This window comes from Mastomys coucha, unplaced genomic scaffold (assembly GCF_008632895.1).
Source record: "Mastomys coucha isolate ucsf_1 unplaced genomic scaffold, UCSF_Mcou_1 pScaffold15, whole genome shotgun sequence".
Taxonomy (NCBI): domain Eukaryota; kingdom Metazoa; phylum Chordata; class Mammalia; order Rodentia; family Muridae; genus Mastomys; species Mastomys coucha.
The window spans coordinates 97,014,982-97,031,036 of NW_022196897.1; the positions used below are offsets into that span (position 1 = coordinate 97,014,982).

General features: G+C 36.8%; 1 protein-coding gene across 1 annotated transcript; it reads left to right on the forward strand.

Moving 5' to 3' along the window:
- The first annotated feature begins 11,288 nt into the window (after positions 1-11,288).
- LOC116092301 (olfactory receptor 4K14-like) lies at positions 11,289-12,230 on the forward strand. Its single transcript, XM_031373615.1, has one exon. It carries the CDS (start codon positions 11,292-11,294, stop codon positions 12,228-12,230), a length of 939 nt encoding a protein of 312 aa, XP_031229475.1. The 5' UTR covers positions 11,289-11,291.
- Positions 12,231-16,055: the final 3,825 nt, after the last annotated feature.

Sequence of the window (16,055 nt, forward strand, 5' to 3'; positions counted from 1 at the left end):
CTCTGCATCAGCTCCTGCTTCTTGACCTGCTTGAGTTCCAGTCCTGGCTTCCTCTGGTGATCAACAGCTATGTGGAAATAAGCCAAATAAACCCATTCCTCCCCAACTTGCTTCATGGTCATGATGTTTGTGCAGGAATAGAAACCCTGACTAATACAAGATCTTTTCCCAATCTGTTGGTTCCCATTTTGTCCTACTGACAGTGTCCTTTGCCTTACAGAAGCTTTGCAATTTTGTGAGGTCCCAATCATTAATTGTTGATCTTAGAGCATAAGGCATTGGTGTTCTGTTAAGGAAATTTTCCCCTGTGCCCATGTGATGGAGGCTTTTCCCCACTTTCTCTTCTATTAGTTTCAGTGTATCTGGTTTTATGTGGAGATCCTTGATCCACTTTGACTTAAGCTTTGTACAAGGAGATAAGAATGGATCAATTTGCAATCTTCTACTTGCTTACCACCAGTTAATCCAGCACCATTTGTTGGAAATTCTGTCTTTTTTCCACTAGATAGTTTTATCTCCATTGTGTGTGGGTTCATTTCTGGGTCTTGAATTCTAATCCATTGATCTTCCTGACTGTCTCTGTACCAATACCATACAGTTTTTATCACTATTGCTCTGAAATACAGCTTGAGGTCAGGGATAGTGACTCCCCAGAAGTTTTTTTATTGTTGGGAATAGTTTTCAATATCCTGGGTTTTTGTTATTCCAATTGAATCTGAAAATAGTTTTTCTAACTCTATGAAGAATTGATTTGGAATTTTGATGAGGATAGAATTCAATCTGTAGATTGCTTTTGGTAAGATGGCCATTGTTACTATATTAATCTTGTCAATCCCTGAGCATGGGAGATCTTTCCAACTTCTGAGATCTTTGACTTCTTTCTTCAGGGTCTTAAAGTTCTTGTCCTACCGGTCTTTCACTTACTTGGCTAGAGTCACACCAAGATGATTTATATCATTTGGGACTATTATGAAGTGTGTCATTTCCCTAATTTCTTTCTCAGCCTGTTTATCCTTTGATTAGAAGAAGGCTACTTACTTGGTTGAGTTAGTTTTATATCCAGCCACTTTGTGAGGTTTTTTTTATCAGGTTTAAGAATTCTCTGGTGGAATTTTTGGGATCACTTAAGTATACTATCATATCAAACGTCAAATAGTTGTATTTTGACTTCTTCCTTTCCAATTTGTATCACTTTGACCTCCTTTTGTTGTCTAATTGCTCTGGATAGGACTTCAAGTACTATATTGAGTAGGTAGGGAAAGAGTGGGTAGCCTTGTCTAGTCCCTGATTTTAGTAGGATTGCTTCGAATTTCTCCCCACTTAGTTTGATGATAGCTACTGGTATGCTGTATATTGCATTGACTATGTTTAGGTATGGGCCTTGAATTACTGATCTTTCCAAGACTTTTACCATTAAGGGTTGTTGAATTTTGCCAAATGCTTTCTCAGCATCTAATGAGATGATCATGTGGCTTTTTTTCCCTTTGAGTTTGTTTATATAGAGAATTACATTGATGGATTTCGGTACATTGAACCATCCCTGCATCCCAGGCATGAATCCTACTTGATCATTATGGATCATCATTTTGATGTGTTCTTGGATTCAGTTTGAGAGAATTTTATTAAGTATTTTTGCATCAATATTCAGAAGGGAAAATGGTCTGAATTTATCTTTCTTTGTTGGGTCTTTGTGTGGTTTAGGTAGAAGTGTAATTGTGGCTTCATAGAATGAATTTGGTACTGTTCTGTTTCTATTTTGTGGAATAGTTTGAAAAGTATTGGTATTAGGTCTTCTTTGAGGGTCTGATAGACTAAACCCATCTGGTCCTGGGTTTTTGTTTTGTTTTGTTTTTTGTTTTTTGGTTGCAATACTTTTAATGACTGCTTCTATTTCTTTAGGGGTTATAGGACTGTTTAGATGGCTTATCTGATCCTGATTTAACTTTGGTACCTGAATCTGTCTAGAAAATTGACCATTTTATCCAGATTTTCCAATTTGTTGAATATAGGCTTTTGTAATAGGATCTGGTGATTTTTTGAATTTCCTCAGTTTCGGTTGCTATATTTCCCTTTTCATATCTGATTTTATTAATTTGGATACTGTTTCTTGCCCTCTAGTTAGTTTAGCTAAGGATTTATTTATCTTGCTGATTTTCTCAAAGAACCAGCTCCTGCAATCAGTCTGGCAGTTCCTCAGAAAAATGGAAATAGTTTTACCTGAGAATCCAGCTATATTGCTCATATATATTCTCCAAAAGATTCTCCAACATATAACAAGGACACATGTTCCACTATTTTCATAGAAGCCTTACTTATAATAGCCAGAAGCTAGAAAGAACACAGGTGTCCCTCAACAGAGGAATGGGTACAGAAAATGTGGTACATTTACACAATGGAATACTACTCAGCTATTAAAAACAATGACTTCATGAAATTCACAGGCATCTGTTTATCTCTAGTGCTAACTGCACTTCCTGTCTGACTGGAGCCTGTCCCTCCTGTGATCCAGGTTGTGTCAGAACTTCTCAAGTCCTACCCTCTCTATGATCTTGTGATTCTGGGATCCTGTGATCCTAAGATCCTGTGTGTGTCAGAACTCTGGGAGTCAAGCTGCCTCTGGGTTCCTGAAATTGGGGTGTGAAAGTTCCTGAGATCCTGTTGTGTCAGAGCTCCAGGGAGTCAAGCTTTCTCTAGCTGTTGCAGGAGTGGATGGGGAGCCAGAGTCATGGGTCTGGTCCAGGCACAGGTGCAAGCTGGAAGAAACCTTTGCCTCTAGCCAGGTTGGGGTTCCTGTGTCCCTGGATCCTGGGAGCTTGCTCTATTATCCTGTGATCCTGGGCTTTTCAGAGTACCTGAGATTCTGTGATCCTGGGAGTTTCAAAGCACCTAGAGTCAGGATCCCTCTGGATGTTCAATTAGTGGGTACAGAGACAGTGTTCCAGGTCTGCTCCAGGAACAGGTTCAAACTGGAAGTAACCAATGCATCTGGCTGGGCAGAGTTTCCTGAATCCCTGGATCCCAGGGGGTCCCATTTAGTCCAGGTGTTGGGTCAAATGTTGCAGCGTCACCTGTGATCCTGGACATGTCAGAGCATCTGGGAGTCGAGCTTCCTACAGGTGTTGTAGGAATGAGTGCAAAGCCAGCACCCCAGGTCTACTTCAGGTGCAGGTTCAAATGGGAAGGAACCCGTGCCACTCCCAATACCTTTCTTTAAATATTTAAACCTTACATGTCATAATTCTTTATAGTTGAAGACATGTATAAACTCTTCTTTTTCTGTTTATTTACTTATTTTTTTTTACACTCCAGATTTTATTCCAACCCCGACCCCTGCCCAGTCCACCCTCTGACTGTTCCACATCTCATACCTCCTCCCCATCCCCTATCTGCACAAGGATATCCCCCCACGACCCATCACCCATCCAACCAGAACTCTAAACTCCCTGGAGCCTCCAGTCTCTTGAGGGTTGGGTGCATCTTCTCTGACTGAACCCAGACCCAGCAGTCCTCTGCTATATATGTGTTGGGACTTCATATCAGCTGGTGTGTGCTGCCTGGTTGGTGGTCCAGTGTTTCAGAGATCTCCTGGGTGTATGAGAGACTGCTGGTCCTCCTACAGGGTCACCCTCTTCCTCAGCTTCTTCCAGCTTTTCCCTAATTCAAACACAGGTGTCAGCAGCTTCTGTCTATTGACTGGGTGCAAATATCTGCGTCTCACTCTTTCGGCTGCTTGTTGGGTTTTCCTGAATGCAGTCATGCTAGGTCCCTTTTTGTGAGCACCCCATAGCCTCAGTAATAGTGGTAGGCCTTGAGACCTCCCCTTGACCTGGATCCCACTTTGGGCCTGTTGCTGCACCTTCTTTTCATTAGGCTCCTCTCCATTTCCATCCCTGCAGTTCTTTCAGACAGGAACAATTATGGGTCAGAGGTTTGACTGTGGAATGGCGACCCCTCCCTCACCTGATGCTGGAGGTGGGCTCTATAAGTTCCCTCTCCCTACTTTTGGACATTTCATCTAAGTTCCCTCCCTTGAGTCTTGACAGTCTCTCACCTCACAAGTCTCTGGTGCATACTGGAGGGTCCCTGATCTCTCCTACCTCCCAAGGTTGCCTGTTTCCATTCTTCCTGCTTGCCCTCAGGGCTTCAGTCCTTTTCTCTCACCCAATACCAGATCAGGTTTCCTGCTCTCCACCCCACTCCCCCACCCTGTCCACTTTCCCTTTCAGGTCCCTCCTTCCATGCCCACTTGTTATTGCTCTCTTCTCCCTCCCATGTGGGACTGAGGCATCCTTACTTTGGCACTTCAGCTTGTTGGGTATTCTTTTTGTTTGGTTGGTTTAGTTTTGGGTGTTGTTGTTGTTTTGGCTAATATCCACTTATTAGTACATAGCATGCATGTCCTTTCGGGTCTGAGTTATCTCACTCAGGATATTTTCTAGTTCCATCCATTAGCCTGCCAAACTCAGGATGCCCCCATTCTTAATAGATGAGGAGTATTCCACTGTGTAAAGGAACCACATTTTCTGTATCCATTCTTCTGTCTTGGGACATCCGGGTTGTTTCCAGCTTCTGGCTATCATAAATAAGGCCACTATGAACACAGTGGAATACATGCCCCTGTGGCATGGTGGGGCATCTTTTGGGTGTGTTCCCAAGAGTGGTATCACTGAGTATTCAGGTAGATCTATTTCTAATTTTCTGAGGAACTGACAGATTGATTTCCAGAGTAGTTGTAGAAGTTTGCAATCCCACCAGCAATGGAGGAGTTGGAGGAGTGTTCCTCTTTCTCCACATCCTCTCCACCATGTGTTGTCAGCTGAGGCTTTGATCTTAGCTATTCTGATTGGTGTAAAATGGGATCTCATGGTTGTCTTGATTTGCATTTCTCTGATCACTAAGGACTTTGAACACTCCTTTAGGTGCTTCTCAGCCATTAAGGATTCCTCTATTATGAATTCTTGGTTTAGTCCTATACCCCATTTTTTGATTGGGTTGGGGTTTTTTTTGGTTTTTGTTTTTGGGGTTTTTTTTGTTTTTGTTTTTGTTTTTGTTTTTGTTTTTTGAGGTAAGCTTCTTGAGTTCTTTATATATTTTGGTTATTAGCCCTCTATCAGATGTGGGGTTAGTGAAGATTTTTTTCCCAATCTGTAGGTTTCTGATTTGTCTTATTGACTATATCCTTTGCCTTACAGAAGCTTTCCAGTTTCATGATGTCCCATTTATCAATTCTTGATCTTAGAGCATGAGCCATTAGAGTTCTGTTCAAGAAATTTCCCCCTGTGCCAATGAGTTCAAGGCTCTTTCTCACTTTCTTTTCTATTAGATTCAGTATATCTGGTTTTATGTTGAGGTCCTTGATCCACTTGGACTTGAGCTTTATGGGTCTATTTTCATTTTTCTGCATACAGACAGCTAGTTAGACAAGCACCATTTATTGAAGATGCTTTCATTTTTCCATTGTATATTTTTGGCATTTTTGTCAAAGATCAAGTGTTTGTAAGTGTATGGTTTAATTTCTGTGTCTTTAATTCTAGTCCATTGATCAAAGTGTCTGTTTCTTAACCAATACCATATAGCTTTTATCACTATTACTCTGTAGTAAAGCTTGAGATCAGGGATGGTGATTCCCCCAGTCATTCTTTTATTGTTAAGAACTGTTTTCTCTATTCTGGGTTTTTTGCCTTTCAGATGAATTTGAGAATTGTTCTTTCCATGTCTTTGAAGAATTTTGTTGGAATTTTGATGGGGATTGCATTGAATCTATAGATTGCCTTTGATAAGATGGTCATTTTTACTATGTTAATTCTGCCAACTCATGAGCATGGGAGATCTCTCCATTTTCTGAAATCTTCAATTTCTTTCTTGAGTGACTTGAAGTTATTGTCATTCAGGTCTTTCACTTGTTTGGTTAGAGTTACCCCAAGATATTTTATATTATTTGTGGCTATTGTAAAGGGAGTTGTTTCCCTAATTCTTTCTCAGTCTGTTTATCATTTGTATAAAGGAAGGCTACTGATTTGTTTGAGTTAATTTTATATCCAGCCATTGTGCTGAAATTGTTTATCAGTTGAAGAAGCTCTCTTGTAGAATTTTTGGGGTTGCTTATGTATATTATCATATCAAATGCAAATAGTGATACCTTTATTTCTTCTTTATCAATTGTATCCCCTTGATCTCTTTTTGTTGTCTTAGTGTTCTAGCTACCACATCAAGTACTGTATTGAATAGATATGGAGAGAGTGGACATTCTTGTCTTGTCCCCAATTTAAGTGGGATTGCTTCAAGTATGTCTCAGATTTAATTTGATATTGGCTGTTGGTTTGCAGTAAATTGCTTTTATTATGTTTAGTTATGGGCCTTGAATTCCTGATCTCTCCAATCCTTTTAACATGAAGGGATGTTGTATTTTGTCAAATGTTTTTTCTGCATCTAAGAAGATGATCATGTGATTTTTTTTCTTTGAGTTTGTTTTTATAGTGGATTACGTTAATGGATTTTTATATATAGAACCAACCTTGCATCCCTGGGATGAAGCTTACTTGATTGTGAATGATAGTTTTAATGTGTTGTTCTTGGATTCGGTTTGCAAGAATTTTATTGACTTTTTACATCGATATTATTAAGTGAGATTGTTCTGAAGTTCTCTTTTTTGGTTGGGTCCTTGTGCGATTTAGGTATCAGAGTAATTATGACTTCATAAAACAAGATATGTAGTGTTCTTTCTGTTTCTATTTTATGGAATAGTTTAAGGAATATTGGTATCAGGTCTTCTTTGAAGGTCTGATAGAATTCTGCACTGAATCCATCTGACCTTGGGCTTTTTTTCTTTGGAAAGTTTTCAATGACTTCTATTTCCTTGTGCAATATGGTCCTGCTTAGATAATTTACCTGCCCTTGATTTAACTCTGCTATGTGGTATTTGTCTAGAAAATAATCCATTTTGTCTAGATTTTCCAGTTTTGTTGAGTATAAGCTTTTATAGTAGGATCTGATAATTTTTGAATTTCTTCCATTTCCATTGTTATGTCTCCATTTTCATTTCTGTATTTGTTAATTTGGATACTGCCTCTGGGCCCTTTAGTTAGTTTAACTAGGGGTTTATCTATCTTGTTCACTGTCTCAAAGACCCAGCTTTTGAGTTTGTTGATTCTTTGTATTGTTCTCTTTGTTTCTATTTGATTGATCTCTTAAGTTATACATTTAAATCTCACTCCTTATTTATTGTTTTGTATTTTTGTATTATTATTTGTATTTGTATAATTATTTGTATTAATGCAGTGTTATTTTAATGTAATATTGAAACGAATATATTGGAACTATACATTTATGTCATTTTTCTTTAAATATGATGCAAAAGGTTGTAGCCAAATGCCTCATAGGATAAGAAGGATTGTTGTGCAATTCTGGAAGATGGAGTTCAATTCTAGTATACTTATTGAGGTGGAAGGAAAGAATCTATTTCACAAAGTTGTTCCCTACCTTCCATAAATATACTACAACTCACATATATACATATATAACTAGTAAAATATTTTAAAATTTAACAATATAATGTTTTAATAATTTGACACCTGATTCATACTTGATTCTGTTACTTACAGTCACAGATAAGACTGAAATACTCAACCAAATGACTAAGATTTCCTGCCAATTTGACATATCTTTCCCATGCACTAGGGAACTGCATTCACAACATGGCTTTTGTTCTGGTCATATCTCACACTGTTCAGCACATGGCCTCTTATACCTATAAAACAATTTTATCCACTTTGATGATATAAATGCAGTAATAGTAGGATACCAGAAAACTTCTTCTTGGTCCTTATTGGTCAAGTGAATAACTTTGAGAAATAGATTATGTTGTCTATTCAGGGGTGATTAATAAGAATATCTCTCTAATTTTACAGATATGTAGCAGATGATATTAGTTTTAACAGAGAAATTCTGAAGATATGTCCAAGATAATTACATCTAGCCTTCTCATTGTGTTCAAAGCAAAAATCAAGTGAATTAACCCATGGGACAACTTCAGGCAGTGAATATATGTCAGACTTAAGGGGTGTGCTACCAAGAGACTTTCTCTACATGATGTAGATGTCTTCACTGATGGAAGAAAATATGATCTTGGAAAAAAACATGAGTTTGGTAAGCCACCTCATTTCTCCAACATTCTTCTCTAAAATCATTCTTGAATTACATCTCTGTATCTCTTTTATCAATTCTCATTCTATGCTAACTTAAGCAATGGTTCTTTTTCTTCTGTCAGTTTTAGCAAATAATTAATTAATGTTTTTCTACCTTTCCTAACCTAAGCAGAAATTTCTGTGGATTAAAATCAGAATGAACATGACCAAGAAGCACACTCTCTGTGTGTTTGTGTCTGCATCAGATTTATAAACTGATGATAAGTATAAGCAGTAATAAGCTAACATTGCACAGCAATTTTCTGTCTCTTAATCAGATTCAGTATTGATAAATCATGGAGTACACTGTAGGTAGGATGATTTTCAGCTCAGAAATAGGAATAAATGTAAAAGTAAATCAAGTGAGAAGAGGCATAATACTTGTTCATTTCAGAACACATAAGGCAATCTGCCAATAAACAAGACATATAAGCAACTACAGGACCACTCTTTTGTCATGAGACTCTTACCACTAAGAATCAACTAAAGGGAATAACTCTAACTATATCTACAAATGTTACAAAAGTATAAATATTGACACTATTACAGTTTAGAATTTTAATTCAAAATACTCTACATGTAAAAATTTTTAATCAGAGAAAAGAATAAACACTTGGTTTAAATGTTTATAAAGTACCCTTTGGTGAGTTTTCATTCATTGATTATTGAATTTTACTCATCTACAGACAAACCTGGTGTTTTCTATGAGATTTGTCACCAAGATAGAACAAAAAATATAAAGTATTAGAAAAGTCTACTGAGTCTAGACCCTTTAAAATACTTAGAACACTTCTGAGCAAAGGAAGAAGAAACATGAAATGATTGGTAGGTTTCCAGAAAACAGTCACCATGGCTGATAAGTCCTTACCCTCTACATATCCCATAGTTATTGAATAGGTATATGTCAAGTCAGAGGAACTGTAAGTATAAAATATTTTAAAGAAAGATGATTAAATGTACCTACATACTTTTCTTAAACATAGTGTTCAGTTTAACAATAAAATCCTTCCTAATCCTTGACAGTATATAATATTATTTTAAAATGTACATGAAGCATACAGAAAAAGATGATTTCTGTGTATCATTTGACTCTAAATACTATGAAAGCTTGCTGATTTGTCTTTACGTGTTTTCTTTTACACCTTCATAACATAGTATTAAATTATCTTAATTTTATAGGTAAAAAAATGGAAAGAAATACTTTAGAACAAAGCTAAATATAAATAATATCAATAGCTAATGAAAAATCAATAAGGCCTGACTTATTTAAAATTAAGTTTAGTCTGGTAATTGTGCTAAACATGGGTTAATTTTAATTAGTAATATTACAATTCTAACATGATTCTCAATAGTAATATAAAATTTAATCTTAAACCTGTTATATTTTATTGAACAATGTTTCCTCAGACTGTGATCAGCATGCTGCAAATTTCTATCTTAAATACATGAAATACTAAATTTTTATCATCTATATAAATTATTCTAGATGATATATAATTGGATTTTTAAAAGCTATACTGCAAATTTTTAGGATTACAAGAAGTGGAAGTTTTAAGCCAGAATTCAAATCAAAATTGTCATAGAACACAGACCAACTTGGTCTAATATCAGTCTATTTTCCTTACAGTCTAGTAATCTCTAGAAGGAACATATCTTTATTTGTAACACACAAGAGTCTTAACTACTGTCATCCTTCTATAACAAATGGATGTGCTATATAATGTCTTTAGAACTTCCTTTATTTCATCCTAACTCTTCCCTTTAGGTCCTCTTTAAAAATGGGAAGGTGTATATATATATCATTCTGGTGATAATGTGAGATTTTTCATGGTTCACCTGCTCCATTCTCTCAATCTTGAGATTTTAAAGAATAAAAGATTAAAAACTAAAATTGAAAATCACCAAGAGAATTACTAAATGTGGAAGAAAATGGGCAATGATTTCCCATCATTCAGATTGAGTGTTTTCTATTACAGATCAGTAAGAGGACTCCACCCATGCTTTGACATGAATAATTATTCACTGAAGGTTCAGTTTTACATTTTTCCAAGGTTGACAAAGGAACACTTTGCTTGCATATTTATGTAATTTGTTTTCTTCTTTTGAACAATATAGATGATCAGTAGGTATGTGACAAAATGAGAAAGCACACTGTAGGTAGATGACACATTGTCCATGTCAGAAAACTAGAGTATTTAAAAATCTAAGAGTTCTCAAGATTAGTTGATAAAATTCAAGATTGGTGGTTTTTTACTGCTAACACTGAGACAAATATAATTTTCAGATTTCATAGTTACATATGAATTACCTGGTCCTTTGGTTACTACTTTTGCATGAATTAGAAATGGTAGGCCAATAATCAGTTTAGCTAACAAAAAAAAAACATGATAAATTTTTGTTTATGAAAAATTGTGATTCTAGTTTTTCTATCTCAGTTTCAAACCATGTATACCTTACATGGCATTCTGTACAGCTTCCCTCCAACAAGATTTACCCAATTCTACTTTGGAGCTTTAATCAGATATTTTAATTTAATGATGTCAAAGAAAATTACTAATGATCAAATGAATCCTCATACATACTACGAAAAAAATCTCATTAAAATTTTTGTACTAAAATTCAAGGGAATTCCTAACAGGTATAAACCTCTAGGATTGATGAAACTTCTATGATGAAGCATTATGATTGTTGATACATTCAGTCCAGTTTTTACTAGACTAATGGGTAGAAATGCCCTTCCACATGAAACCACACAAATTTTTAGGCTTTCAAATGTCTGTCTTGTTTCCTTACTTCATCCCTGTAAGAAGAACTTCATGATTGAGCATGTATATGACAGTCACACATGATGCTTCTCTTCTTGCGGAGTTGCACTTGACTCATTAGCTTTCACTTTGGAAGTGATGTTTCTGAAAGATGACAAAGACTCCAATTTCCATTTATATTTTTCTATTTCAGGTGTAAATGTTAACTTTCAACCTGAATATCAGATTTGTCTAGTGAAATCATTGTCCATCTAATTGATGGACAATGCTTTGTCTGTAGTCAATATCCATCTAATTAATTTTTCTTTGTCTGCAGGTTATTTCTAAAGACACACTAAACAAAATGGATAGAGGTAATCAGTCCCTGGTATCAGAATTTGTGCTTTTGGGACTTGCCCAATCACAGAATCTTCAGGTCTTACTCTTCATAATATTTTTGATGCTTTATCTGCTCATTCTATCTGGAAATACTATTATCATGTTCTTAATCATCACTGACAAGAATCTCCATTACCCCATGTACTTCTTTTTGGCCAACCTGTCCTTTGTTGATATGTGGCTTTCCTCAGCCACCACTCCTAAGATGATCACAGATTTTCTCAAAGAACCAAAGATCATTTCCTTTGCAGGCTGCATGTCCCAGGTCTTCTTTGACCATTGTGTTGGTGCAGTAGAGATGTTGCTGTTGGTGGTAATGGCTTATGACCGCTATGTGGCCATCTGCAAACCACTTCACTACTTCACTATTATGAACCTGAAAAGATGTACTGGGTTGGTGTTAACTACCTGGGCAATTGCCTTTGTGCATGCCATGAGTCAGCTTTTGGCAGTTGTGCAACTGCCTCTCTGTGGTCATATGGAAATTGACAGTTTCTTCTGTGACATACCACTTATAATCAAGCTAGCTTGCAGGGATTCCCATATTTTGGATATTTACATGAATGTTGACTGTGGGTTTGTGGTTGTTACCTGCTTTATTCTGTTGCTCATATCTTACACATATATCCTTCTCACTGTTCGCCAGAGCTCTAAAGCTGGAGCTTCTAAGGCTCTGTCCACGTGCACTGCACACATCACAGTAGTGATGATCTTTTTTGTGCCCTGCATCTTCATCTATGTGTGGCCGCTCAGTATCACCTGGTTGGACAAATTTCTTGCTGTGTTTTATACTGTTTTTGCACCACTCCTAAATCCAGCAATTTATACACTGAGAAATAAGGAGATGAAAAATGCTCTAAAGAAGTTAAAAAAGTATTTTATGGATTATAAGGGAAATACATAAGGCAAAGAAAATTCACAGTAAATATTTCAAATTGACAATTCACTAAAATTAGTACAGGCTTTACAATTTGGGAATTAAGTTTGTATGTACTATTGGTTACAATGTTTGCATATGTAATACACTTAATAAAATTCTGAGGATTGAATATTTTAATCATATAGAACATTTTAAATTATTTCTGACTTTTTTTAAATTGCCTTACTTCTGAGAAAATTATTGGATTGATCATTGCAGCTTCAAAAATATAAAAGAACATAAATATATTTTTCAGGTACATAGCATTTTTTGTACAATTCACTTAACTATTGCTCTAACAACATCAAAAATATATTCTCTTTTTAAAAGGCAGCATTGTTATTTTTACCTTATTCCAGATTCCTCCCAAAAACCTAAGAGGGAAATGTAAAACTTTTGAAGTATAAAACAAGGTATAAACTATATACTAATAGCAGTGAACTTTATATACTGTAATTTCACTGTCTTAATGACAATGATATACTTTTATAAAGAAACCTAATTCTGATTTCTCAATTATCTGATTTTCAAGAATTAAAATTTATTGTTTAAATTATTGTTTATTATTTGAATAAAATCATAAACTATAATATTCAGAGACAGTGGCCATGAACTTCTTTGCTAATTTTTCATAATTAAATATTTGTTATACTTATATCAAGAATTCTACAAAACTGAGAAGAGGTCAACTGTTTTACACAATACTAACATTTATTTGTGAATAAAAATTTAAGTATGTTCTTTGATATTTAAAATATCTTCACATTATCATATACTTATAACATGGATAGTAATAAGAAACAATACATCTCTTATTTTTCAAGATATAAATATGAAACCAAAAATAATATATACCTTTTATTCTTTTAATATAGGGAAAATACAATATGGCAGAATAAACAAAATATATTTATGATTGCTAGCTGTCTGTTTAAGACTATAATGTGTTTTCATGACAAATTTATTTGTTTATTTTCTTCTTTTAAACATATTTTATTTCTCTCTAACTTGATAACAAGTAATAGCTATTACTTCTATACATTTTTAAACTTTTTATTATTCTCTCATATATTACATTCTGACCTCAGTTTACCCTCCCTCCCACCCTTCTATCTTCTCCCTGCATCTCTCCTCTTCCCCAAATCCATTGCCCCTTCACCTTCCCTCAGAAAAGAGAAAGCCTTCCAGGAATTTTAACCAAGTACATTTATTATTATCTCAAATAGTTTAATAGTTGAAGAGTTAGAAATATCTATTAAATTTTTTGGTAACAAATACTTGAGTTTTTCTGTAGTTGAAGGAAGCAGAAAATATTTTTCCAAAAGTATTCATTTGTTAAATGTTTTTGAACATTATACAAATATAACAACTTTTTACTAAAGATAATAGCTCATGCTGAATAAATTGCCAGAAAGTTCAAATTGTTTTTAATAATTTACATGTCATGATTGACATTCTATTTTTCCAATGATATAATTTGTGAGCAATTCTTCTATACATACTGAATAGGAGATATACAAACATTTTGGCATATAAATACTACTAAGTAACACTCAGATGTGTGTTTGATTGCCTCTATTTTAGTTATAGTATCTATTGATACTGATAAGCATAAGAACTTAAGCATTTATATTTACTGCAATGTTTAGATACACGTTCCAACAGCTTCAGAAAATGATCTGTGTTCCCTAATGTGAAGCAGACCGTAACTCCAAATGGAAAACAGTTGGTGAGCCCATGATAGCCAAACTATTCTCTTCTTCCCGCCCCCCCCACCCCCCTACCCCCGGCGATCCTGACGTGCGGCCCGCCCTCCGTTCTCGATCGCCCCGGGTGGGGGCACCCTTCCATGGGCGTGGGCGCCTGGCCTGCTTGTCACGCTGCTTCCTTGCATCCTGCCTTGGCTGCTCCGTGTCCACAGGAGTTCTGAGTGGACCCAGCATCTGGGCACCTCATGCGTGCACTGCCAGAGGCGTCCCCAGCCTTTCAGCTCCTGATATGGACTCTTGGGGAGACAAACTGTTCTTTAGGTCTTGCTGTAGTTGTCGTTGTCGTTGAATGACCTTGCTGGGGCTCTTTGGGTGCCCTGGTCCAACCCCCTGGTGTCTTTGAGGCTGTATAGTAGAAGATTGCAAAGTCGGTCATCAATGGGAGGAGAGGCCCTTGGCCCTGTGAAGCCAAACTATTCTTACACCAGTATGTTCCTCTTGATTGACAAATCAGTATTGTATCATGTAAAGCTTAGTGCTTGGCTAGACCCATATTTCCCTTTTTCAGTAGCCTGAATAATTTCTGGCACTATGAAAGGTAGCCAGAAGGAAGGAAGTTTCCAATGATCCTAGAAAACAGGCTATTTTTCTTTTATCTACTCTCTCAAACAATTTATCCTGACTGCAGTCTCCCCTTCCTTCCCTTCCTTGCCTTCCTCCCCTCCTCCCAGTTCAATACCTCCCTCCCCTCTTGCTCAAAGCTACTACTCTTCCATTTCCTTTCAGAAAAAGAGAGAAAAGGCCACCTAGTGTTATCAACCAAAACATGGCATAAGAAGATGCAATAAAACTAAGCACAAATCCTCATATCAGGGCTGGATAAGTCAATCAGAAGGAGGAAAAGCTTCCCACCAGGCAAAAGAGTAGGAGACTTCCCCACTCCCACTGTTAGGAGTCTCAGAAAAACCCCAAGCTAAACAACCACAGCATATGTTTAGACATGTAGCCCAGATCCATGCAGGCCCTATGATTGCTGCTTCAGTCTCTGTAATCCTTATGAGTCCTGCTTAGTTGATTCTGTGGGCTATGTTCTCCTGGTGTTCTTGACATCTCTGACTCTTATAATCCTTCCTCCCCCCTCTTCTGTGAGTTTTCGTGACTGTGGGTCTCTGTGATTGCTCCCATCAGATGCTGGAAGAAGCCTCCAGGATCAAAATTAAGTTAGCCACCATTCTATGAGCACAGCAAAGTATCACTAGGGATCATTTTATTGACTTTATTTTTTGCTAGTCATGTTTGGTTTTATCCTAGGTCTCTGAGCCATTCAACTTCCAGTTTCTGGTTATCCAGGCAGTGTCAGGAATGTACTCCCTCTAGTGGCTTGGGTCTCAAGTTAGACCAGTCATTAGTTGACCACTCCCACAAGCTCTGAGACACCTTTATCCCAGCATATCTTGTAAATGGGACATGTTGTGGGTTGAATGCTTTGTTGTTAGGTTGGTCATCCAATCCCACCACTGAGAGCCTAGCTTGGTTAGAGAAGATGACTGGCTTAGGCTCAATATCTTCCTTTACTAGAACCCTTCACTAGACTCACCTTCCTAAGTGTAATGGTTTATATATGCTTGCCCCAGAGAGTGGCATGATTAGGAGGTAAGGCCTTATATGGAGTAGATGTGTCATTGTGGTTGTGGGTGTAAGATCCCCACTCTAGCCACCTAGAAGTAAGTCTTCCACTAGCAGCCTTCAGATGAAGATGTAGAACTCTCAGCTCCTCCTGCACCATGCGTTTCTGCAATCTGCCATGGTCCTGCCTTGATGATTATGGACTGAACCTCTGAACCTTGAAGCCAGCCTCAATTAAATGTTGTCCTTTATAAGTCTTGCCTTGGTCATGGTATCTGTTCACAGCCATAAAAATATAACTAAGGCAACAACTTTCACTGCACTTGGCTGGCATATCACCCCCTAAATGTCCACCTGTCCCAGTCTCTCCCCATACTCTCTCCCTCAATTGTTCCCTCTTCCACCTCAAGTCCACCTACAATAGGTATTCTGTTTCTTCTCCCCAGGGAGATCCATATATCATCCCTAGAACCAT

What these genes read in the sequence shown, in the direction of transcription:
- LOC116092301 (XM_031373615.1), top strand. Translation starts at nt 11,292, where the DNA reads ATGGATAGAGGTAATCAGTCCCTGGTATCAGAATTTGTGCTTTTGGGA.